Source organism: Sminthopsis crassicaudata, chromosome 3 (assembly GCF_048593235.1).
Source record: "Sminthopsis crassicaudata isolate SCR6 chromosome 3, ASM4859323v1, whole genome shotgun sequence".
In the NCBI taxonomy this organism is placed as follows: domain Eukaryota; kingdom Metazoa; phylum Chordata; class Mammalia; order Dasyuromorphia; family Dasyuridae; genus Sminthopsis; species Sminthopsis crassicaudata.
Window position 1 is genome coordinate 408,893,172 of NC_133619.1, and position 26,068 is coordinate 408,919,239.

Genomic DNA, 26,068 nt, shown 5'->3' on the forward strand with positions numbered 1-26,068 from the left:
ATAACACTTTTTCTAAGAAGTATGAACCATGACAGTATGATTTAATAAACAATATTAAAAAATTCTTATATAGTAAATTATTTTAATTCATTAGCAGTTAGATTGTAGATAAACCTTATTCATTTTCAATGTTTGTGCTAAATTTAATTCTAATTCAGATTCCCATCTTTGTTCTCAAGATACCAAAATATATAAAATATAAGTGAAAAAAATCAGTCATCTGGATATGCATAATTAATTAGACATTTTGCTACACTGCATACTGATATAATAATTCAATTAAGTAGAATGATCAGTCCAGTCCTTCCATTTAGAAAGTTTCAACCACATTCCTATTCAGCAGTCCATTCTTTCCTGAAATAGAAGTGTTGCCTTTAGAAAGACTTGCACACAAAGGCTATCAAAATATTTACTTTTGTGAAAAATTCATTCAAATTAACCATGTATTTTTTAAATGTTTGAATTTTGTATATTTAAGCTGAATAAAAATGATTTTGATGACTGACTAAAATGTTACTTTATAAATCCTTAAACAATGACAATAACAAAAATAACAGACATTTATATAGCACATTAAAATTTGAGAGGTACTTTACAAATATTATCTCATTTTATTTTCACGACAACTGTGTGAGACAGTTATTTTTTATTCCATTTTATTGATAAGGAAACAAACACAGAGGTTGTGATTTGCCTAGTCTCAGAGCTAGTTAGTGTCCAAGGACACATTTGAACTCAGGTTTTCCTGACTCTAGGTTCAGTGTTTTATTCACCGAGCCATCCAGCTGCATATGTAAGTAGTTCTGATATTATAAACAAACTTCATCTTTCTGAGCTGTTTATCTAGTGAACAGTAAGTACTTGAGTACCCTATGAGCTCTAGTTCCACACCTATAATTTCAGCCATGTATATGACAGTGTCTACTGAATGATTAATATAAGAAGTAGTAAATAAAGTTTGGATAGTCACTGGACTACTGATTAAAGAATCATTAATATCTAATGATCCTTATGTTTGTTTAATTTCAGATGCTTATATTATCTTCAGATTGTTTTATATATACATATAATTTACCTATATTTCATATGTTTTATTACCCTCATGTTTTACTTAAATGGGTATTTTTCAAGCCTATATCTATCTCTTGAATCCTTTGTTACACTAGCTAAAGCTAGGTAGAATCATTTCTCTAAGCAATAACAATGTACTATCTTTTAGATACTAAATTGTTCTCCCTAAAGGATCTACTCTGAATTGAGTTTCATTTAGTGATATTAAGCGGTTATTAAGAAGATGTGACAATTGAGGCTTTTCTCCAGAATGCTAAACTTTAGAGAATGATGATAACAACAGCTTTTTCTCTTTTTCATAGCTCCACCCTCAGTTCTAGGTCTATTTCCCTACCCCCTTCCTAGAAGATACAAATCTTTCCCACCATCATACAAACCTTGTCTGAGGGTATTCTTCTTTCCCCTGGCAAATTCACCTTTTACCTTTTCTCTTGCCTCAGGCACAATGATTCCTAGTTATGGTTTTGATAATATCTAAAATTTATATTACCCTTTACAATTTAAAATTTTATATTTTATTATCTCCGTTGTTCTTCACAATAATGGTGAAAAGTATTGTTCCCATTAAAAAAAATGAGGAATCTGAAACTCCTTTTACTCCTACATTTCTTTTTAAAAATTCATTTATTACTTATTTTTAATATTCTTTTCTTTTTAAATTTTGCATTCCAGAGTCTCTTTCTCCCTTCTATCCTTTTCCCCATTCACTGAGAAGGCAATCTTACCTGTAAAATGATGTAAAACATTTACATATTTGCCTTATTCCAAAACAAAGCAAAAAAAAAAAAATTAAGATTCAGTTTACCCTCAGAGTTCTTTGGTTCTCTCTCTGGAGATGAATAGCATTTTTTATTATAAGTTCTGTGGAATTATCATGGATCATAATATTGATCAGAATAGCCAAGTTTTTTCAGTTGATTGTCCTTACAACATTGCCATTACTGTGCACAACAATCCCCCTGTTCTTCTCATTGCACTTTGTATCAGTTTATGTAAATCTACAAATCTGAAACTTTTAAATTTTAAGTGACTGGGTCATGATCCCACAGAAAAGGGGTCAGGGGCTCGTTTCATTCAAACCCAAGTCTTCCTGATTCTGTCTAGTATTCTTTCTAATATATCATACTAATAATTGGATTTGTGTCACACACAGGTTTTCCTATTTCTGCAACCAACAATAAATATTTGTGAGGGAGCTGGAAGTTAGGGATATCTGTAACTATTAAACAGAAAAAAGTTAATTAACCAAATTATAAAAATCTCACATAGGGTAGGCATTGGAAAGATGGCAAATACTAATTAAAGAAATCATTTCATTTTCCAGGTATGGAACCTGAATGTAGAATCATGTAGGTATTGGCCAGCAGAGCTACTATTCGAACCCAAACCCTTGATTTCATACCTCATGTTTTTTCTATACCTCAAATATATATGTATATAGTGGAAATCTTATGTTGTTCAAAGTCAGAAATTGAATTTGTGAATAATGTGCTAGTGATAAGAAAATTAACTATTTTTTGAATAGGGGATTTTCTTTATCTATTAAATTATAGAAAATATTATGTAGAAGAAAACTTTTTCTTTGTAATATTCTATTTGAATGAGAATGAAAAATTTCATTATTGTGTTTTCTTAGGGACTGTTATCTTGCGGAGCCTGGGCTTGCTTTGATGAGTTTAATAGAATTGACTTAGAAGTGCTTTCTGTGGTTGCTCAACAAATTCTTACCATCCAAAGAGGTAATACGTTATTCTATTTTATATTACTAATTAATAGGATAAATATATACAATATCTAGTTGCACAAGTCATATTTTAACTTAATGCATGAAAACTAATTTTTTTTATTACCCGCAGGCATTAATACAGGCTGTGATATACTAATGTTTGAAGGAACTGAACTAAAACTTGATCCAACTTGTGCTGTTTTTATAACTATGAACCCAGGATATGCTGGACGTTCAGAACTACCAGATAATCTGAAGGTATGGAAAGAATCATGATTTGATATTAATTTTTTAAATTTGCTTCATGCAATTTACTGTGCTTATACTCCAGCAAGAGGCTATTTAATGTAATTAAAAGTAAAATTTAAGAAACATAATAGAAATATTATGTCTAGCAAAAGAAGGATTAAAAAAATAGTAACCAGTTTTTAATAACCTGAAGCTGTAAATAATTGAGAGAAGTAAGAAGAAATTGATGCAAATGTCTAAATTCTTAGACCCAGAGTTTCTTTTTAAAAATTAAATTATAAGGGCAGCCAGGTGGTACAGTGTTTATAGAGCACCAGCCCTGAAGTCAAGAGGACCTGAGTTCAAATATGGTCTCAGACATTTAGTATTTCCTAGCTATGTGATTTTGGGCAAGTCACTTAATCCCAATTGCCACAGCAAAAAATAAATAAATAAATAAATAAAAATTATAGATTTTAAGTTTACCAGAATTTACCTACTCTCTTTTCCCATAAATCCCTATGAAAAAAGAAAAAAAAATCAAAGGACTTATAACAAATATGTGTGCTTCAGCAAAATATCTGTGGTTGTATCAAAAAAAAAAAAAAAAAAAAAAAAGGCAAATCTATACTCTGGAGTTGAGTAGCCAGTATATTTCATTGAGTCTTCTGAAATCATGATTGGTTATTGCATTGACTAGAGTTCTTAAATCTTTTAAAGTTGTTTCTTTATATAATGTTGTTTTTATTATATAAATTGTATTTCTGGTTCTGCTTCCTTTATTCTGCATCTATTTATATAAGTTAGCATATGAAAGAATTCAATGAAGTTTTAGGTATCATTTTCAGAAAGAAAAATATATATAACACAAGTAAATATCAGCTTATCAAAATGATCTACATTAGAAAATGCATAGAATTTTAAACAAATAGAACAGAAAGAAATTTTAAAGATCATTTAATCTAACTACATCATTTTACAGATGACTTGAAACCCAGAGAATTTACAGAATCTTCAGTGGAAGATTAGGCTTACAGTTTATCAGACAGTATAAAAAGAGTTTTTTTTCCCCATTGTGAATCTTCTAGATGTGACTTAGTTCCAGCTGGTTGTTTGCTCTTGTTTTTTAACCTTTTCTAATATGTCAATTCAAACTCTCTTCTAAATCAGCTTAAGGAACAAAAACACATAAAAAATGAAAATGAAATATTTATGTGAATATGTTAAAATTACTTAACACATTTAATTATAATTTTCCTTTATCAAACTAGGGTTTCAATTTAGTATAGAGAGGAATCAATCTGAATGACTAAAAACCTAAGAAACACAAAAAGGAAAAAAAAAGCCAGTGTGAAGCAATTGGCAGTGTAAAGGAATTGGCCACTTTGGTAGTTGGACCTGCCAGTGCTTCACACTGGCTTTTCCCAAATTTTATTTACTTTTCATATTGAAATTGTATCAAAGTGTCCTCTCTCTGCTACATAGTATAATCAGCATATTTTCCTTCCATCTTGTCCTAAAAGTCACATTTAAATCTCGATTTAAAAAAAGTTTAATATAAAATTTTTTAAAAACATTCTTGGAATTGTTCCATAGAGTTTTAATTTCTAAAAGAAGATTGACATGTACAAAATGGATTGCAATAAGGTAAAATCATCATATTGTTGTCACTTAATGTCTGAAATATAACATTTTCTTTTTTTTCTTACTTTAAAGAAAAAGATATAGGATTTATATTACTTATGCAAAATTAGATACTCCTAAACAAAAAGTACCATATAACTCAGAAATTATTTTAATTTTATTATGTTGTTTTTTAAAGATAAAATGTTTTTTATGCATGTCAAAATATATGTATATCATTCTTTTCCCATTGCATGAAATAATTTATTGTAGAGGACCACAGATATGGGGGAACTCTGAGAAAAGTATACTTGAAGAAAGATACTTTACAGTAAGGTGTTTACTCATTGTGATTGATGAGATAATGTTTCTCTAGTTTACATATACTTAGTACTTTGTGTGATATGGTGATGTAATGATTCTTCAATTGGCACATGCTTAGTGTACTGTAGTGATGTAATTGTACTAAGGTATTTAAGTGCTGAGAGGACTGGAGACAAGGAGTGTGAGAGTGTGTGTGCTGGAGCTCAATCTCAGACTCAGAGTCTCAGACACAGACACAGAGAAGATTTGAGAGTCCAGACTCCAGACTCCATTGTGGTGGTTCTCCTGCCTTCATTTGGTGGACTTCTCCACCAAAGACCAAAACCCATGCAGAGATCCTCCAGAAAACTAGTCCAGACACTATAATTTATGACAGAAAATGTCATAAAAAGCTATATATTTGTATAATGGGAACAATTCCTTAAATAATATCAATAGCAAAAATATAAAATTGATGAAAAGAAAGAGTAAGAATAATAAAAATATCTGCTATACAATGAAAATATATCCAACATGTTATTTTGCTTCTTTTTTTTTTAATTATAGTTTTTTATTTACAAAACATATCCATGGATAATTTTTCAACACTGATCCTTGCAAAACCTTCAGTTCCAAATTTTCCCCTCTTTCCCCCCACCCTCTCCCTTAGATGGCAGATATTCTAATACATGTTAAAATATATGTTAAATTTAATATATGTATACATATCCATATAATTATCTTGCTGCACAAGAAAAATTGGATCTAAAAAGAAAAAAAAAACCTGAGAAGGAAAACAAAAATGCAAGCAAGCAACATCAGAAAGAGTGAAAATGCTATCCAACATGTTCTTGATGTTGAAAAATGGGCCATGGATGGAGAAAAGGACATTGACATCAATTATGACATTTATTTTGTAAAAATTAACTGATATAAATAGATTCGCATAATAAAGAAACCAAAAAACTAAAAAGCCAAAATTGTATAAAATTTTATGGTGAAAAGTGAAGCAAGATCATTAGTTTTGCTACCTCATAAAAGGAACAAGGAAAAAATGTTTAAAGAAAGCTTGGCAAAAATTCATGCTCAGGAAGTTTAGGGATAAAACTGGAATGAGAACAACAAATAGAAAAAAGATGGTAATCATCTATGAAAGTTTTTTTTTCTAATAGCTTCTTTTCACCAAGAATAGTGTAGTTACCCCATTTGGACTTTTTAAAACTATAGTCCCAGATGTGCTTCTTAAGGAAATGAAAATATCAGTAAATAAAACAAAGATTAGAAAAGCACTTGAACTAAATCAAATATTTATTAAAGAGGTTTATACTGAATATAAAGATTTAAAGATGTTTAGGGATTTAGTTTTAAGGTATGCAAGGGAGGGTAAAAATGCTAAAGGTACAGAAAAAATTAACCTTAATCCTTATTACCCAAAAAAGAGCAACCAAGATTTGCTACTAGCCATACACATAATCACCTAGGATATCTTTGAAAAGGCTATTAAATGAGACTGGGAAGGCTTTCACAAGCAATATTACATAATAGACTATGTCTCTGCCATAATATAATAAAATGAAGTATGGTTAATAATACAAGAACCCTGACTGAGCTTATTGTTTGATGATTTCAAAAAAGCATTTGAATAAGTAGAAAAAATGCTACCTTAAAGATTCCTCTGCAACAAAATATATCTTACATATGTGTTATAATCATTCAACATTTCTTGGAAGATATAATAAAGATAATCTTCTTTAAAAACCCAGTGATAATTAATAATTAGTAATGAAACAGAAATGGGAGACATATGCTAACTAGAAATATACTCTATAATACTGGGAGATCCTGAACAAAGTCCAAGTCTATGAAGGATTTTCTAATAGGGGAAGTAATTTAGAGTTGAAAGAGAGCTTAGTGGTGGTCATCTTGTCCATTCCCTTCTTTTTATCAGTCATGATAATGAGGCTTAGAGAGGTTTAAATAATTTGCCAAGATAACATGAATAAAAAAATCTTAGAGCTGAGATTTGAAATTAAGTCTTCTGATTTCAAATATAGAACTCTTTTTAAATTACCATTCTGCATCCCATGGTAAGGTCTTCCAGATGGTTCTGTTGTGCTGAATTCATCAAGCTTCTGCATGTCACAGGACATACTAATAGAGAGCTATAATAACTCAAAAGTTTGCTCTATTTATCCACAAAGGAAAAATAAGTATTTACATAATGCCTGTTGTATATATTATAATATACAGTTCTTTGGACAATCTTTTTTAACTCATCCATTGATATATATATATATATATGTATATATATGTATACACATGTATATATGTGCAAATATATATATGTGTATATATATATATAATATTTGACATGTACTGCAAGTGGATAAATAGCTGAATCCAGAATTAAACACATGGGCTATATTGTGTTTGAGAAGTTACAAAATTCTTCAAAAGTTTTTTCATTTCTTCTCAGTCAGCTTTTATGTGATTTATTTCCATGATGTCTTTGCTGAAAATGTATTTACCTTCAAAAGACCAACTGCTGTTATCTCTCTCTTCTAAGGCTGACTCTTTTCTTTCTGATATTCTACTTACTTTTAGACAATTAGGACTGAATGAGGTCTGTTTTCTTCAAGGTGTGAAGGTGATCAATTGGGTAACTGCTGCTAGGAGACTGCTTGGCTACTATAATTGTACCTATTCTTCATCGTTATTAGTTTTACTTTTTTGGTGTCAACAGTCCTTTTTGCAATTGACTTACTGCTGTCCTTAACTGGTCTTAGGTAGCTGGTCATCATGGAGTCAGGAAAGAATCCTCAAGGACACTGCAGAGTGGGGTGCTTCTAGCAGCCTTAGCTCTCAGATTTTTCCATCTTCCTCTCACTCTTTCTAGTGGCTGTTTGTTTTTCTATGCTTTGTGAATGAATTTTATTTAGCCCTGAATTTCTGATGTCCTTCCTACACTTTCTTTGTTTTTCTATGCTTACCTTCTTCTCAAGCTTTAGGAATTATCTGATTTTATTGTCCTCAACTAAGTCCTATTAATGAAGTATCCCCTGCCCCAGGAAAGTTTAAAGCATTTAATTTTAAAAGTAGGGATCCTAAAATTAAAGGAATCATGAGAGGGAAAGGTTATAAAATGGAATGAGGGTGAGCAGAAGCGGTTGTAACACAGAGTCATGGGCTAGTGATATAATGTTTATTTTTTTTCCCTCTAAAAATTACCTGTGGTGGGTTCTTTCAACTGTATTCTTGCCAATGCTGTGTTTTGTCTTTTTTTTCACCTGTATTTTTTAATGTGGTCTCAGAAAATTCTTGCTAAAAACCTCTTACTCTGCCATCTACCTAAGACTTCAACATTATTATTTTAGAATATTTCCCTGTATGCATCCTATTTATAGTTTCCTATACATACCTATGTAAATGGTCCTCTTAAATAAAAGCGGGTAGGTGGCACATTGTCTGAATTTAGGGTCAGAAAAACCTGACTTAAAAAGCAGCCTCAGATATATATATTTCTGCATGACACTGGGAAAGGAATTTAATGTCTTTCTCCTTCAGTTTTCTCATTTGTAAAATGGGGATAATAATAGCTCATACTTCTCAAGATTATGGTAATGATCATTTGAGATAATATTTGTAAAGTGTTCTGTAAACCTTAAAGTGATAAAAAAAATGCTAAATATTATCATCATCATTAATGTACTGATACCAAATAAGGGATTCCCAGGTAAAACTCAGGGAGGTACTGTATGCTGATCCTTAAATATAATATTTGGTCCTGACTGATTTATCAATCAAATTAACATTAATTAAGTACTTTGTATCTTCTAAGCATCATGCTAGATGTTGAGGACAAAAAGGCAAAAATGAAGCAATCCTGCCTGCATTCTATTTAAGAAAAAGGCATATACATATATAATTTTATACCAAAAGTATACATAGTAAAATAAATGTTAGGTCATGAGAGGTGAGTGCAGTCAGATTTTCTTCTAGGTAAGGATTGGATTTTTGCAGAACTCTAAGTATTTGCTGTAGTTTCATTTTTTATTCTCCTTTTCACCCTATTTTTCATTATTCCATTATTGACAACCATGTTGATCTATAAGTTAATCTCATAATGAACTAATCAAAAATAAATTACAAAATTTTTATTCTGAAATGTGTAAAATGTTTGATTTTTAAGAAAAAAAGTGAAGCCATATTTCTTATTATATATTATATATATATATATAATACAATGCTTTTTTCTTTCAATTCTTAAAATTATCACTTTAAAAGACTTTAAAGTAGATTGGTACTATTGCAAAATATATATATATATATATATATATATGTATATATATATATAATGATTCATTTATTAAATAATTTAATATTTATTAAAGAGATTTATTTTTCTGATTCTCCATTTTAAAATACATGATTACTCTCTCTAATAGGCTCTCTTTAGAACAGTAGCAATGATGGTACCTGACTATGCCATGATTGCAGAAATCGTTCTTTATTCCTGTGGTTTTGTTACTGCTCGACCCCTCTCAGTGAAGATTGTAGCTACTTATCGTTTGTGTTCAGAACAATTGTCATCTCAACACCATTATGACTATGGAATGAGAGCAGTGAAGTCAGTGCTTACTGCTGCTGGTAATCTGAAGGTATGAGAGCCTAGTGTTCTTGCATAGCATTATTACATTATTACATTACTTAATCATATAACCATAAAAGCATCATCAGAAAATCAATGTGTTAGTCATTCAAACAAATGAAAAATATAAATAATCAGTTAAACATTTTTCATTAAATTGACAGTACATTCCTACATTGCTTTCTAGATTTTGCATACATAAATGGTATCTGCATAATTTTAGAAAAAAACTTATTTGTAGTTTTCTATCCATATAAAACTTATATTAATATAGTTTTATTCACAATTAATAATTGTGTGCTAAAAAGTAAAATGTGTTTGTAAATGTCTTGAGGTTTTTTTATATTTATGTAAGTGTATTTATTTTATTGAGAATTTTTAATAATTAGTGGATATATACAAATCTAATCAGTATGCCAGTTATACATTCATAGAAATGTAATTAATAGTTGACTTATCTTTATACAGCATATTTTGTTTTTTCATTCATTTGTACAACATACATTTATTGAGTTCCTACCTGTGTTTGAGGTACTGTTTTAGGGCCTTTCTAGATCTAGCCTCTGCCACAGTATTTGCTTAGAAGATGGGGATCTTTAGGGTAAACCAGGTGTAAAAATGACTAAATATCAAGACAGAAGAAGCACAAAATGATGCAGTGGAGGCCAGGGGAGGGAAGGTATTGGGCAGAGCAGGCAAGATTTCCACAAAAGGAAATGGTGTTTGGGGGAGGGGTAGGGCATTCCAGTCTGAGAGCTTAGATTTGGGGACCATCCAATAGTTCAATTAAGTTGAAAGGCTTAATACCTAAGGAAATAGTAGAAGATAAGCCAGAAAAGAATGATCTGGTTCAAATTGTGAAGGTCTTGAATAACAAGCTAATAATTTTGGACTTAATTTAAAAGGCACTGGCAAAAAGGCATTTTTGAGCAGGGGAATGACATAATCAAAGGAATGTTTTGACAATATTAAATTGGCAATTCCACATAAAATAAATTGGAGAGGGAGGAGAGATGAGTCTATGGTAGGCCACTTGTTAGTCTAAATCAATTTACCTAGAAGATAAAACCAGAATATGTCTTCAGTTGTAAATGGAAAGGATGGATGGGTTGGAAGGCATTTCAGAGTACAATCTATAGGATTCATCAAGTAATTGTATGAATAGACTAAACCTTAGGAAACACTGAAAGATGTTACTTAGAATTCAAGCATGGTGGTGCTATTAAAAGAAATAGAATCAAACGTAGCATCTAGTTTGGGGAAAGAAGCTGAATTTGGTTCTTGAACAAGGCCATTTTAACATGCTAGCAGAATATCCAAACAGGAGAAGTGAGAAGATTCTTGGAAATGTGGAAATGGAGATCATATAACTTTTGTTTAGATTATATTTACAAAAGAAATTAATTAGTTACGAGGTTGTCTTGATTTTAAATGATTTCCTCTTGACTTAAAACTGTTTTGTGTGATTATATCATTATTCCTTAATTGGTTCTTTGTGAGAGAAAAAAAGGATAAACCATAGTAGTTACAAAGTTGACTAACATGATTCTTGTTGGTTAGTGATTCCAGGTACAATTCCTATGTATGTAAACTTAAGTGACAGATCAAAAGAAATTATACTTATTTTTATCCTAGATGATTATATTCCTAAGAATTTTGGCATATAATGGTAAACTTCTGTTTCATATTAGTCTTTCACAACTGAAGGGCTTTTTTCTAGTAAATAATAACAACATAAAAGAAATAATTTGGATTTACCTATTCTAACAATATAGCGTTATGGTATAATAAAGTGAAATATTCAGAGCATAGCATATTTTATCATAAATGCCTTGGCTATGTATTTGAATCAAACATCCAACAATAAATAAGTGCTAAACTTCTTTGTCAAAATCTGAATTACAATTACCAAGTACTTTCTAAATGTAACATGCTCTTAACTGGTATTTTTAAAATTTATAATTTTTTGTTATAAAATGTGGGGAAAATACCACATTTTGCATAAATATGGTTGTATGAAATTATAATAAAACCAGGGTAGTTTTATATAATCTTATTTTGTTTTATTGCCTTATTTTATTAAATATGCTTTGTCAAGCAGATATTTTGATGTAATGAAGGAATCTAATAAAAATAACAAGATTTGCCATTGAGATATTTAAGGTCTTTAGGAAGATGGTAGGAGTCAAGACTGCTGGATATCAAACAATAGAAGACTTATTAATTTGATCAAGAATAAGCAGAAAGATGGGATGTTAAGACAGTTGAGTTTTAGCTACTTCACAGAGTTTTTTGAAAATGTATCACAAGATAATAAAGGACAGAACCTAAAAAATTGTTTTAGACCTGAGATCAAAGTGAACACCTAATCCAAACTCCTCATTTTACAGATGAAACAACTTAGGCTCCAAGCACATGTGATTTCGTCATGGGAATAATTTGAAGCACCGGGATTTGAACCCATAAAAATCTAAAGCCTATGTGCTTACCTCATGCTTCCTCTTTAAAGCAGATACTTTAAAAAGAATTATCTTTTGTTTTTAATTAAATGAATTATGGTGGGGAATGGAAGAGGTGAATCTCTTTTTTTTGGCTGAGTTAAATTGTTAATGAACCTCTTTCATGCAAGGCATTATGGGAGGTATTGAAAATTTAGCATCAGCCATTTCTGATTTTTACTCTGTTCATAAGGCACAGTGACTCATTCATAGTCATTTTTGAAGTTCAAAGAATTAAATGGCAACACCATTATATATCCATTAGCCATTTGTTTAAGACTATCACCTTTCTGAAATGATAATAACCTTAACCTAGATTTAGACTTCCAGAGATTACTGGAAATGTATAATGAATGGATGGAATTCTTTTATTTCCCTAAATCATTTGGTAAGTTGACAGCTTTAAGGGCAATTGAAATGCCTTCAATAATAGGAAAAAACCCGAATTTAAGATGTGCACTCAACTTCCTATAAATCCATATTTTCAATTGCTGGGAGATAGAACTGGAAAAGTCACAAAACTCTCAGTATGCTAGATAACTTTTATGGCTTAGTTGCTGAATTGTATCAGAGAGAGTTTTTACACAGAACTTCTCCTTTAATTAAGATAGTGGGTTTAGAACCAAAAAAAAGAAAAAAGATAAAGATAATTGAAGTAAAATAAAAACATTATGGAAGTCTTGTCTATACTGACATGTAAATTTCTAAATAGAAAATGTGTAGTAATCCTTCAACTTATCCAAGAGTAAAATAAGACAATATAAAGATTTAAATTTTGCATTTAATTTCCAATTTGTTGTTCTTAAAAGAATGAAAAAATAATTTGCTGAATAAATATAATGACTTTATTTTTAGCTGAAATATCCAAATGAAAATGAAGAAATTTTGCTGTTTAGATCCATCATAGATGTGAATCTACCAAAATTTTTGTCCCATGATCTACCACTTTTTGAGGTAAGAATATTAATTTATAAAACACCAAAATTCTTATAATAGTACATTTATCAAGCATTTCAATGTGTCAAACTCTGTATTAGATATTTTACAAAACAAATGAAAATATTTGCTCTCTAAAATCACTTAGACAAAAAAGTATCTGTTTTATTTAATGACTTGATTCAAATAAAAGTCAGCAATTTTAGGTCATTTACGAATTTAATAATTTCATTTTCTGATTTTTGATGCATAATTTTGGCAGTGTTTAATAATGAAGCCTAAAAAACTTTATTTAAGATTGAGATTCAGCTATAGTTCAACACAAAGGAAAAATATACTAAAATGAAAGTTTGAATTGCTTTTATTTCCTTGGATAAAAGTAATGGGAATTTATAAGAATGTGTAAGATAAAATCAAGTTTAACAATCTTGATTTTTTCATGAATAGACCTTAGAAAATTGACTAAAGATGTCAGAATGATAAAAGTTTTTTTTTTTAAATGTTACTTTCCCTCACCCTACAGTTTCACTAGGAAGAATTAAGGAGAGACAGACAGAGAGACAGAGACACAGAGAGAGAAACAAAGAGAGAGAGAGAGAAACAGACAGGGAGACGAGAGAAAGGGAGGGAGGGAGGGAGGGAAGGAGAGAGATTTATACCAACTGTGTACTTCTCAGCCTTTTTCAGATACTTATATGTTAGGCAGAGGTAAAGCTAAAATAGGGTAGCCAGGTTTGGGGATCCCACTTTTCTTTCCATCAGGGTAAATTAAATTGCCTCATACCTGGCCTGAGAACTTGCAGCACCACAAGGCTTGGGGCTGGAGTCGGAACTCAATAACAATGATAGAACTGATAAACTCCACTAAGCTAAGCACTTAACAGATATCTCATTTGATCCTGACAACAACTTTGGAGAGAAAGTTGCTATCTACATTTTACAGGTGAAGAAATAGAGGCAAACAGGATAAGTGACTTGTACAGGGTCATACATTTAATAAGTATCTGACTCTGGATTTAAACTCAGGTCTTCCTCATTCCAGGTCCAGAGCTCTATTAACTCTGCCACCTACTTGCTTCCTATGATACTTTCTTAGAAATCTCCTCTTTTCATTCTTAAATGTTAATATCCAAGGACACAGTTCATAGATAAAGCATTGGAGTCAGGAGGGCCTGAGTTTGAAATCCAGCCTCAGGCACTTAACACTTCCTAGCTGTGTGATCCTGGACAAGTCACTTAACCCCAATTTCTAAAGGAAGAAAGGAAGGAAGAAAAAAGAAAAAGTTAATACCTGTTTAGATTCCTGATACCTTCACTTATAAAAAATATATAATGAGAGAAGACGTCACTTCAAGCCCACCTCACACTTACTAGCTATGTGATCCTGGACAAGTCACTTAACTACATTCTACTTACTGTTTCCTCAACTGTATAATATGTGAGTAATAATAGCACTTAGTCTATAGGGTTATTGTAAGACTAAATGAGATAATAATTTTAAAATAGCAGAATATCTGGCACACTGTAGGAACTAAATGAATGCTTATTTTTTTTCTCCCCTGAAAAAATTCCAAGTCATTCTCTTTCTCTTCCCAAGTAAATTACTATTTGGCTCTGTCCTCTCCACCTTAATTTCTTCCTTTATTGAACAGCTTGTCTTCCATATTCCTTATCCTTTTCAGTCCCTTTGACCTATATCTCTAGTCTTCCTTATCTTAGATCCTTGTCTCATTATACCATCTATATTTAAATCTTCAGACACCAGAATTCTAGCCTCTGTTCTGTGTAAAGGGCTGAAACTCTGAATAGGTGCACTGGAATCAGACAACTGAGCACTTAAGGCTAATTACCTATTGGACAATACTCTATTAGCTTGGAAAAATGGCCCTTCTCACTATTTTGTGCTGGCTCGACCTTTTGGTGTATACAGATAATTGTAGGTGGGATTAGGGTGTGGAGTGAGACAAGGCAGAGTCTCTTTGGAGGAGGACAAGGAGAAGAGAGGTCGGGCGGTGGAGAGCGTGTGGCAGTTTTGTCTATCATCTTCACTTCTCCCCCTAAAGACCAAGGACTTTTGCTTATCCTGACTCCAGCTGATTCTGAGGCCTCCAGGAAGCTAACCCAGATTTCACAGTTCTGGGTGTAGAAAACTATCCAAAGAATATGTGAGGAAATATCTGTGTCTAGAAGTACTCCTTAAAACCCATATCAAAGGAACTTTTCTTAGCAGTGCAACCAATGAGTTTCTCAATAGAGGTGAGGCTCAAGCATCTGTCTAACAGATTCCAAATCCCAAGAATATCAGGCCATTAAATAGAACATCATATATCTGATACTTCCTCAGACTTCAAGGATCTATGATTTCATTTGTATGGATACTCCTTCCTGTGATGCAGATTATAACCTCCTGTGATTTACTATATGATTTTTATGATTTAGTGTAGAGGAGAAAAATCTTTGTCCTGTTGTCAATATTATGGTGAGCCTCTCTCAAAATTTGGCTAGGTAGTTCCTACATAATAGACATTATATAAATCCTGTCACTGATCTCTGGCGAGCCTTTCAAAAAGTACAAAAACCGTAGGTTTTCTCATGGGTCATCAAGAGACCATGACATCAGGGAGGTGATACCATGACATGCAAGTAAATTGGAATTAAGTGAGGGAGAGCTGTGCAAGGTCACCTGTCTCACTCTGTCCTCCAGAACCATCTGGATCCAGTGGCCAAATATAGATTAAGATAATTGGAGAAGTCCCTGGATGAAATGGGAAACCTTGGCCTTTTTAAGATTTGTCATTTGGGGGGACAAGGGAGATCCCAAGCTTAACACTTCACCTACATAATACTAGTTCTATAAGGAACATAAGAGAATATCAAAGAAACCCATTTATCCAAATCAAAGCAGAACAGAAATCAAAGGAGGTATACACAGCAGAATATACACCAGATAACAAAGAGTGAAAGCTCTTTCATTGGGAGCAATATAATTTAGTTCAACCAAGAGAGAGTACTTGAAAATGCATAAGGGGAAGTTCCCTGAAATCTCTATTGTAGCAAGCTTGGGGGTAGGAATATGGTGGAGATTATCTGCTCCTCTCATGGCTTTCTTCCCACAGTCTCTTCCTTCAGTGACTTGAAGTAGTATTGGCAAATTGTCCATTTTCTTCTTTGAAACTCCAAGAAGACGTTCATTTGGATGGTTCCTGAAGGGAAACTCCTGTTTGAAGAGTTCCCAAGTTGATAACTTAAGCTGTTACTTCTCACTAGCTCTATTCCTTCTTCCTCAGGCCAGCCAGAAGCTTCATCTCCACTAATGAGAGAGTCCCATATCAAAGGGCTTGGGGACAGGGGTTATATTAGTAAGTCTAGAATGCAGATTCACATTATTTTTGTCATTGAACACTTAAAAAAAAACAATTTTACATGTTTTAGAGCAAAATTAAGTAATCATATTTTACATGTAAATCTAATTAATACTAATCAAATCACCTTTGTTTATTTAAAATTATTAGTTCTCTGAATGAGGCTAAGGGAGTTGTTTTTTAATTGTAATTATTTTTTAAAAATATATCAGCACACCTAGATTTTCACTTGTCCATTTGTTTTCATGTACACATTTGCATGTATATCTTTTAAATTAGCTATGCTGATATCATATTATATAAATGTTAATATTGTTAAATACTGTTATACCTCATGAGTTTAAATATTTTATCTATGTTAGAACTGGCAAAATTTTAGTATCTTTGTGTGTGACAAAATATAATAAATACACATTGAAATATTCCCATGGCAGGGAATTACTTCAGATTTATTTCCTGGAGTGAAGTTGCCTAAGCCAGATTACAATGATTTAATGTCAGCTATTAAAGATAATTGTGAGGATATGAATTTGCAAATGACCAAATTCTTCTATGAGAAGATTCTACAAGTATTTGAAATGATGATTGTACGCCACGGTTTTATGATTGTTGGAGAGCCATTTGGGGGAAAGACAAGTGCTTATCGAGTTTTAGCTGGTGCCTTGAGTGACATATGTGAAAAGGTAAGTAGTTCATGAGATTTTTTTTTATTCAAGTGTTTTGTGATATAAACATGTATTAGTGAAACAAAGATGACATTGCAAATTTTGGTAGAATCTCTTTATGTTCAGTTTCAATCAGTACTTCATTTCTTCAGTACATATTAATTTGGCATCTGCTATGTTTCTAATAATTTGTTGGGTATAGAAGAAGATAAGATGCATTTCTCCAAGACCTTATAATGTACTTTAGGGATACAAAACACACAAATACAAGGCTAATACTAGACTCACATGCAAGGGTCAAATGTGATTATTGTTGTTAATTCAGTTATGTCTGACTCACAACCCCTTGAATTTTTCTTGGCAAAAATGCTGGAGTGGATTGCCATTTCTTTTCCTTTTACTATTGAGTTGAACTTAAGTCTTTCAAATTCCCGGCCCAGCAATCTGTTGATTAGCTGCGCCAAATGAATCATATGGACAATTAAATTCTATAGTAATTTATGTAAGAAGAAAATCAGTTCAAGAAAGGTGACAGAACAAAACTTGAATTAAGTTCTTAAGTATGGTATGATTTGAATTATTGAATAAGAAAATGGATATAATGAGACAATAATTCTAATATCTGACTAATATGTAATACTTTATTTTTTTATCTTTTTAAAATTTATTTTATAAAAAACAGAATTTTTAAAAAGGGGCAACTAGGTGGTGCAGTGGATAGAGCACCTGCCCTGAAGTCAGGAGGACCCGAGTTCAAATCTGGTCTCATACACTTAACACTTCCTACCTGTGTGACCCTGGGCAAATCATTTAATCCCAATTGTCTCAGGAAAAAAAACAGAATAAAAAATAGAAAAGGACTACAAAATAAAAAAAAAAAAACCCAGAACATTGTCTGGCAAGCATCAGAGAGGATTCAAAATATATAATAATAAATTATCAGTTCAAGAAAGGATATGTAATAGAAGAAATTATATTCATGAGTATCTCTTTTCTTTTTAAAAAATTTTAAATTAAAAAAATTTTTGGTATTGTTTTGTTTTTTTAATTTTTTTTAAGCATCTATCTTTACTTCCTCATAGATTGTCTTTTAGTCTCTGCTGCACACTTTTTTTTTTTTTTTACTTAATTCTTTTGTCTCTCATCATCCATCCCTGCCTTCCCCAAGCAGGCTATAGTTAAGCAAGGTTATATTTATTTATATATATATAAATACACACATACATACATACACACAAACACATGCACTCACCCTCCCCCCCATATACACACATATCCACATATGTTTCCTCTCTTGCTAACACTTTGTTTTAATTCTGCTCCTTAACTTGACTTGCCCTCCACCCATGGATTCTTTCCCTTGTCTTCTTCCCTCATTCTTTGCTTTCCCCTCAGTCCGTTATTTCTTTATAGATTTTAGAGGATACTACTCTACTCTTTATAGTATATATGTAATGTTGCCTATTGAACCCATTCTCAATGTAAATTTTTAGAATTACGAGCCTTCCTCTACTCTCTAATGCCTCTGTGTCTATTCTTCCTCTGTACTTCATTTGTATAGCATAATTGCTATTTTTACCTTAACTCTGCCCCAATCTTTCTTTTGAGCTACTCAGTTGCTGGTGTCAATCTTAAACATATGTTATGTATGTAAAACAAAATTTGTCCATGATCTTTGAAATTGGCTGTTATATGTTCTATTTCCTATTGCATTTGGTTTAGTTGAAAGTCCTGAAAATCTGTAAGTTTGCTGAATATTCATTTTTTTATTCAGTATTATTGATAATTTTTCTGGACATGATATTTTTGGCCACAGGCCTAATTCTTTTGATAACTGGTATAGATTATTCCAGGACTTATGGCTTTTTATTGCGATTGCTGATAAGTCTGGTACAATTTTAATTGTACCTCCATCATATTTAAATTGTTTTTTTCTTGTTTCTTGCAAGATTTTCTTTTTGATCTGGGGATTTTGAAATTTGACAGTAATATTCCTATGTATTTTCCACAAAGGATCTCCTTAACGTGGTAATGGGTGATTTGTTTTCTATTTACATTTTCCCAAAATGTTCTATCACTCCAAGATAGTCTTCTTGTTTTATTTCTTGCATTGTTGTGTCAAGGTTCTTTTTTCAGTCATAGTTTTCATGTAGTCCAATTATTCTTATATTTTCGCTTCTTGATATGTTCTTCAGATTTGTTGTTTTTCTTATAATATGTTTCACACTCTATTTTTTCATTCTTTATATTCTTTTTGTTATTTTTTGGTTCCGTATAGCTTTCCTGGCTTCCCCTTTTCAATTTTCAAATTATTATTTTGTCTTTAAGACTTTGTAACTCCTTTTCTAATTGGTTAACTTTTTTTTTTCATAATCTTGTTTTTCTTGGATGACTTTTAGTTTTTTAGGATTTTTTTTTGTTTGTTTTTCTGCATTGTCTTTCATTTGATTTTTAAATTCTTTTTTGAGTTCTTCTATAAATTCTCTCTGGGCAGGGAGCCATTTAATGTTATGCTTTGGAGTAGAAGAAACTTTTTTTACTTCAGTATTCTTCTCTGAAGATGAATCCTGGTCTTCCCTATTGCTATAATAAGTTCTATGGTTGGGTTCTTTCTTTGCCCATTTTTTTTTAATGAGAAGTATTAGTGTAAACACCTCTAATCATGGAATGGAGGAGTGCCTCTATCTTCACTTCAACTCTTCCTTTGGAACCCAAAGCAAGAGCTGCTTGCTCCTGCAAATGCCTGCAATCATCAATGTCCCTGTCCCACTGCTTCTGCCCTCACAAGGTATGCTGGTTCCTTCTCTCCCAAAGTCATGTCTCTGCAGCACAGCTGGTTCTGGCATTCCTAATCAGGCGGGGAGACCCTCTTTTCCCACACCCAGATCCCTGACTCCCTACAGTCCAGGAGGTGAAAATTACTGTGGTATAGTTCTGTTGACTAGGTACTTAAAATTAAATTGGAAGAAAAGAAGATTTACCATAAGGCATGATAGCCTGAGGCCTTGAAATAATTGTTAATATATCCTTAGAACATAATATTTGGAAAATACTGTTTTTCTGTATTTGTATATTTTATTTTTGTTTCCTGTTTTATGTTGGCCTAACTTGATACCCTTAGAAAGCTTCTTGGACACTTATATATTAAGTGAGTGATCAAGGATGGTCAGATGGGAGGAATCTACAAAAAGGCATTAGCAGTATTTTTAGCTGTCATGCTATTCTATTCACTCAAACTTAAATTTCATTGTGTAGTTTATTAGATCTTTTAAATTGGAATTGTAACTTTGTTATACCTCTTTAATTTTATACTTGTAAAGCTGATTTTAAAAAAACCTTCAAGTATAGAAATTTATATTTGTCTTTTATTAAATTTTATCTTACTTCCCTTGGCTCTGATCTTCAATGGGAAAAACCCATTCTTTTCTGCTTCTTTATGCCACTCCAACCAGAGCCTGCAGACTGTTATTTCAGAGCATATGGCTGAATGCATTTTTTGGAGGGCAGTTCATTGTAAGACTCAGCTCCTAAGTAATGCTATCTCAACAGTGTCTGGCCATATGGTCCTTCACTCCTGATGTTGAGAGATTTTTTTCCTGCTCTATAACTGAGCCAGCTGCCACTGACCCAAGGGATGTATATACTTTGGGCAGGATCCCTTCATGGGTCTCAATTAAACCTGGGGGACTGGAGGAAATTAACACCTAATTAGCTGTCACCAGAGAGTTCTGGTTCACGAACAAGTCACTCCTTATACTCCTTTCTGAGATATGATAATCCTATAGAAGGAAAAGTATAAGCCATAAATGCCAGTTCTCATATGTCCTTCCATACCACCATCTTTAGTTTAATGGACTACTTTCTATCACTTGAGGAAAATACAGTATAGAATTGTTCCCATATAGTCTATCACATAACAAGCTTTTTTTTTTTTTTTTCCATTAAGGGCTTGATGGAAGAAAACAAAGTTCAAATTACTGTAATAAATCCCAAGGCAATAACTATGGGTCAATTATATGGACAGTTTGACTTAGTATCTCATGAATGGTCAGATGGTATCCTAGCAGTTAGCTTTAGAGCATTTGCTTCTTCACAGGTAAGTATGTTTTTATTTGACCTTTGTAATACAATTAAGGGCATGATGTTGTTTTGAAAAACTATGTGTGATTTTTTTTCAATTTTCTAGTCATTTTAAAAACTTGCATGTATAATTTATAATGTTCCTTTAGAAAAGATTGGCAATTCAGAGCCTAACTTTTCTGAGTATAAGTCACAGAAATGGGCACCTTTCAGGCTATTGGGGGAACTGTCATTGTGCATGTAATCAGTGGGATGTTTTTTTTTTTTTTCTTCAAAAATTACACTCAGTACAATGTGCCTATATCCTTTTACAGAGTGTTTCTCACAACCCATAGGCACATTCATCAGTGGAACCCCCTCCCACAACCATAGCAAGGACTTCCTCTCAATCATTTTCCCCTCCTCCTCACCAATGCCCTAGCAGATTCTTTTTTTCTGAAAGAATACAGGGGTTTCTAATGTTCTATTACTCTAAGACTCTCATGAGGCTAAATTTAGAAGTTGGGTTTCTTTAGGTGTCAGGAGAAAGTTCTGTAAGAAGCATATAGTGGAGAAAACATGGATTTTAGCATTGATAATTTCAGAACCTATCAATGGAATTGAGTTGGAAAGGATTAAGGAACTATCTAAGCAACAGGTAACTGAGGACCTAGACACACATAATTTCTATAGAAAGACTTTTCTATCTCCCTGCTCAGATATTTATGTCTTTTCCTTTGAAATTACCTTACATTTACTCTACATATATTTTGTATGTATTTAGTTTTTACATGTTGTCGCCTTCATTAAATTGTCTTGAGGGCTGGGCAATGAGAGGTCTTTTTTGTTTGTTTGTTTTGGTTTTTATTTTTCTTTGTATACCCAGTGCTTGGGATAGTGTAAAGAACATAGTATACATTAAATAAACTGGCTTTAAGCTGCAGGTATCAGAAAATACTTTATGGAGGAGATGATTCCCTGAATTGAACCTTGAATGAGAAAGATTTTAGCAGATTTGGAGATGTGAAGAAAATGTCCCAGGAATTGGGAATTGTCTATCTGAATGTGTGAAGATGGGATAGTATAGAGCAGAAACAGGAGTTGTTCAGTCCACTTTGGCTGGAATGCAGAGCATTGTGTTTGAAGGTGAAAATTAGGAAGAAGGCCAGATAAGAGATAGAATGGCTGCAACAATGCTGGTTCATCACCTCTATAACGAAAAATCCATACTGGTTGATGACATGCTTCATATGCAAAAGACAGTACCACTGGGATCAAATGGCAAAATTTCTGCTATTATTGACTCTCTTGACCTCTAAAGTTCTGATCATTCTAATTTTAGGAAGTATTCCTGTATCTTTAAAAAAAATAACAGCCTAATGATCTTGTCTTTTAAAATATCTTACTTTCTAGGGTCATTTTTGCAAAGATAATAGAGAACAGTTAACTCTATGAATATTTGTCTGAATATTAACATGCTTAAAGGGAAAGAAGGAAAAATTGTTTTAATAGAGAACTATTGGTACATGAACTTTTAAACCATGCAAATGAGAATTCCCTTACTGTTTGGCTTTAGTACCAGATTTATTCTTCTAATCTAAAAGCACCATAAGGAATTCTACAGATATGAGATCAAGAGAATATTGGCAATGATTAAATTTTAACAACTTTAGTTTGAGAAAAGATGCTATTCATCTTGATAGATTAATACCACAGATAGGTTTCTGTTATAAGTATGGTTATATCTATTATAAATTGGATAAGAGGGTACATAGACAATTTTCTATGAAATTAACTTTCAAGATAATATTGCTTTTGATTGTCGTGCATAAGTTTATAACTTTTCTTAATTATTGGTCTAATATTAAAAGTGTTATCTTTTTCATTTCCCTTTATCCCAAATTTGTAATATAGTCTCCAGATAGGAAATGGTTGATTTTTGATGGGCCTGTAGATGCAGTTTGGATCGAGAATATGAACACTGTTTTGGATGATAATAAAAAGCTTTGTCTTATGAGTGGAGAGATCATCCAAATGTCACCACAAATGAGTCTAATATTTGAACCAATGGATTTGGAAGTGGCTTCACCTGCTACAGTAAGTTCTTCAATTTTTATAACATGTTTATAGATTATGACATTTCAATTTAATGTGATAATTCAGTAATGTCTTTTAAATATAAAATAATAGTGTAACCAACAGATTATTTCCCGTAAGGAAATTTTTTCTTGACAAATATTATATTAAAATGAACAAAAAATGATCAAAGACTCAAAAATTATTTCCTTCTCACCTACTTTTAATCATGTTGGAAGTAATACATTAAAAATTCAGGCTAAAATTGTTTTTAGAATACTTTTTAAAATGTTTTCATGTGGTCATAGATAATATGTGTTATGTAATATGCATATGAGCTCATTTCTTTTATAAATGTCATCTTGAAGATAATATCTTCTATCTTCCCTAATAGGTTTCCAGATGTGGCATGATTTATATGGAGCCTCACATGTTAGGCTGGAGACCATTGATGTTATCTTGGTTAAATGTTTTACCTTCTGGGATTACTGCTATTCAGAAAGAATTTATAATAGGCTTATTTGATAGAATAATCCCAGTTGCTGTTGAATTTATTAGAAAACATACAAAGGTAGGAAAATGGGAATTTCTAAGAATTTTTTAAAGGAAAAATTGAAGTTAATCTAAAAAATACTTTTTCCAGTTAGCAGTTTCCCTCCATGCCCTGGGTACATATGCAAAAAGTTTTTCAATTTCATGTAATCAAAATTATTTTATTTTTTGTAATTGCCTCAGTTTTTGATTTGGTTAAGAATACCTTCCCTAAAATATGTTTTAAAAGAATTGTACAAATTTCACTATATTAGATTGCTTAATGACTCAGGAATGGAGAAGGGAAGAGAAGTAGAAAAATTTGGAACATAAAATGAATATTGGAAATAATCTTTATGTGTATATGGAAAAATAAAATACTCTTGAGGAAATATAAAAAGAATGCATTCCCTATCTGTTGTGAATGTATGAATACAGATGTGAATGTAGCTTTAAATTTCCTAAAAGTAGGTTCTGATTAATTTATTATATAGATATAATCTTAACCGCAGGATTTTATATTTTAAAATATAATTGCTTCCTCTGAAGACTTTAAGTGTATAATGGTTGGGTTGGGGAGTGTGGTTTGTTGTCTTGCAAAATAAAATTATGTTGAATTACTACTTAAACTGAATATGGTGCATGTTTGATGCCAAACTAAATACTTTTGTTGCTTATGTCTTTTTGATTTTAAGGAATTGACTCCTACATCAGATACAAATTTAGTTAAGTCTTTAATGAATCTAATGGATTGCCTGTTAGATGACTTTGCAGATGAAGCTAAAGTTAAGGGCAAAGGTGATAGTGAAGTTTATTCTTTGCTTGAGGTAAGGGCAATTATTTTTAGTAACTTATCAATTAAAAAATGAAATTCTATGTCTTCTTAATTTACCCATCTAATGATCTGCTTTCTTCTGAATGTTGAAATTGAATGATAGGATAGCTATTGAAGTTGAATGATCATGAAGCGCATAAGAGATGAAGACTAGAAACAACAGTATATCAAAGTGCTTCTATAGTTACAATAGTTTATACTCTTCCTTTATGTTTTTTATTTAAATAATAAATACTTTAAAATTATATTTGTAGTATTCATGAAATATTTAAAACATTTCTCTAAATTTATTTTTCACCAATATAGGGTATGTTTCTGTTTTCATTGACCTGGTCTCTTGGAGCTAGTTGTAAAGAAGAAGACCGGTTGAGATTTGATAAAATTGTTAGAGAATTAATGGATGGCCCAATTTCAGATGAGACTAGAAACAGATACAAATTGCTGAGTGGTACTGAAAAGATCATTGTAAAGCCCATAACTGTACCATTTCCTGATGAAGGAACAATTTATGAATATCAGTTCATCAGTCAGGTGAGATTTCTGAAAAAATGTTAACTTATTTTTCTTAAAATGATATAGTATAATAATGACCGTGTTAAACATTTCTGTCAAGGTTTGCATATTTGTTATATTTAACTTTGTCAGATGTATTGCAATCTTGTACAATTTTCAAAATTTTAAAAATGGAATGTAATAATTATAAAATTGGCCTTTTGATTTCTTAATATAACAAGACTGTTGGCACTTTGGCCAAAAGGTGGCCATGGACAAAAACTATGTTTGCGATTTACTTTTAGTTATATAACCATCATCATTTCATAATTTACAAAACATTTTCAGATGCATTCTCATTTGATTCTTATAACTTTATGAGATTATCAGGGCAGTTATTATTATGCTCATTTCACAAATAAGGAGAGATTAAATGTTTTATTGGAAGTCATAAAGATAATATATGATAAAGATGGGCCTGGTATTCAGATCTTCTGACTTGCAATCTAGTATTCTTTCCACTATACCATAGTGCCTATTTATGTGCATTAATAGGAAAATTTTGCAACTTTTTTTACATGGAAATTCTCTTTCCTATAAACAAAAGACAAGTTGTTTATTATTTAGTAAAAAGTTTTGGGATTGGAACCCTGGTCCTCCTGATCCTAAATCTAGCACACTTATCTGCTGTGCCATGCTACTTCTTACAAATCTTCTATTTATATAATGACCAAAAAAAGTTTCGACAAAAATAAAAGAAAACATGATTATTATTATTTTCTGAATCTGCCCAAAGGACATCTCACTAAAGCAAGTAAATTGCACTAATGCAATATGTTACTTAATCAGAGATTTTCACTTAAAATCATAGTGATATTTTGTTATTGGGACATATACATGTTTTTAAAATGATAAGGCAACTATTCATTAGGTCTTTGCTCATTTCTTTACATCTTTAGGAGTTAAAAATATGCCAGAGCCTGAACCTCATTTAATCTGATTATTGGGACCACAT

At 31.7% G+C, this 26,068-nt stretch overlaps 1 protein-coding gene across 1 annotated transcript in view; it reads left to right on the forward strand.

Annotated features, from left to right (window-relative positions):
• DNAH7 (dynein axonemal heavy chain 7) overlaps positions 1 to 26,068 on the forward strand; it is a 278,808-nt gene that overhangs the window by 124,778 nt on the left and 127,962 nt on the right. The window contains exons 25-34 of the mRNA XM_074302814.1: positions 2,708 to 2,810; positions 2,928 to 3,055; positions 9,397 to 9,609; positions 12,953 to 13,051; positions 16,830 to 17,078; positions 21,007 to 21,156; positions 23,034 to 23,216; positions 23,590 to 23,766; positions 24,422 to 24,553; positions 24,868 to 25,092. Of these exons, the coding sequence (XP_074158915.1) occupies positions 2,708 to 2,810; positions 2,928 to 3,055; positions 9,397 to 9,609; positions 12,953 to 13,051; positions 16,830 to 17,078; positions 21,007 to 21,156; positions 23,034 to 23,216; positions 23,590 to 23,766; positions 24,422 to 24,553; positions 24,868 to 25,092 (1,659 nt within the window). The remainder of the gene's footprint in view (positions 1 to 2,707; positions 2,811 to 2,927; positions 3,056 to 9,396; positions 9,610 to 12,952; positions 13,052 to 16,829; positions 17,079 to 21,006; positions 21,157 to 23,033; positions 23,217 to 23,589; positions 23,767 to 24,421; positions 24,554 to 24,867; positions 25,093 to 26,068) is intronic.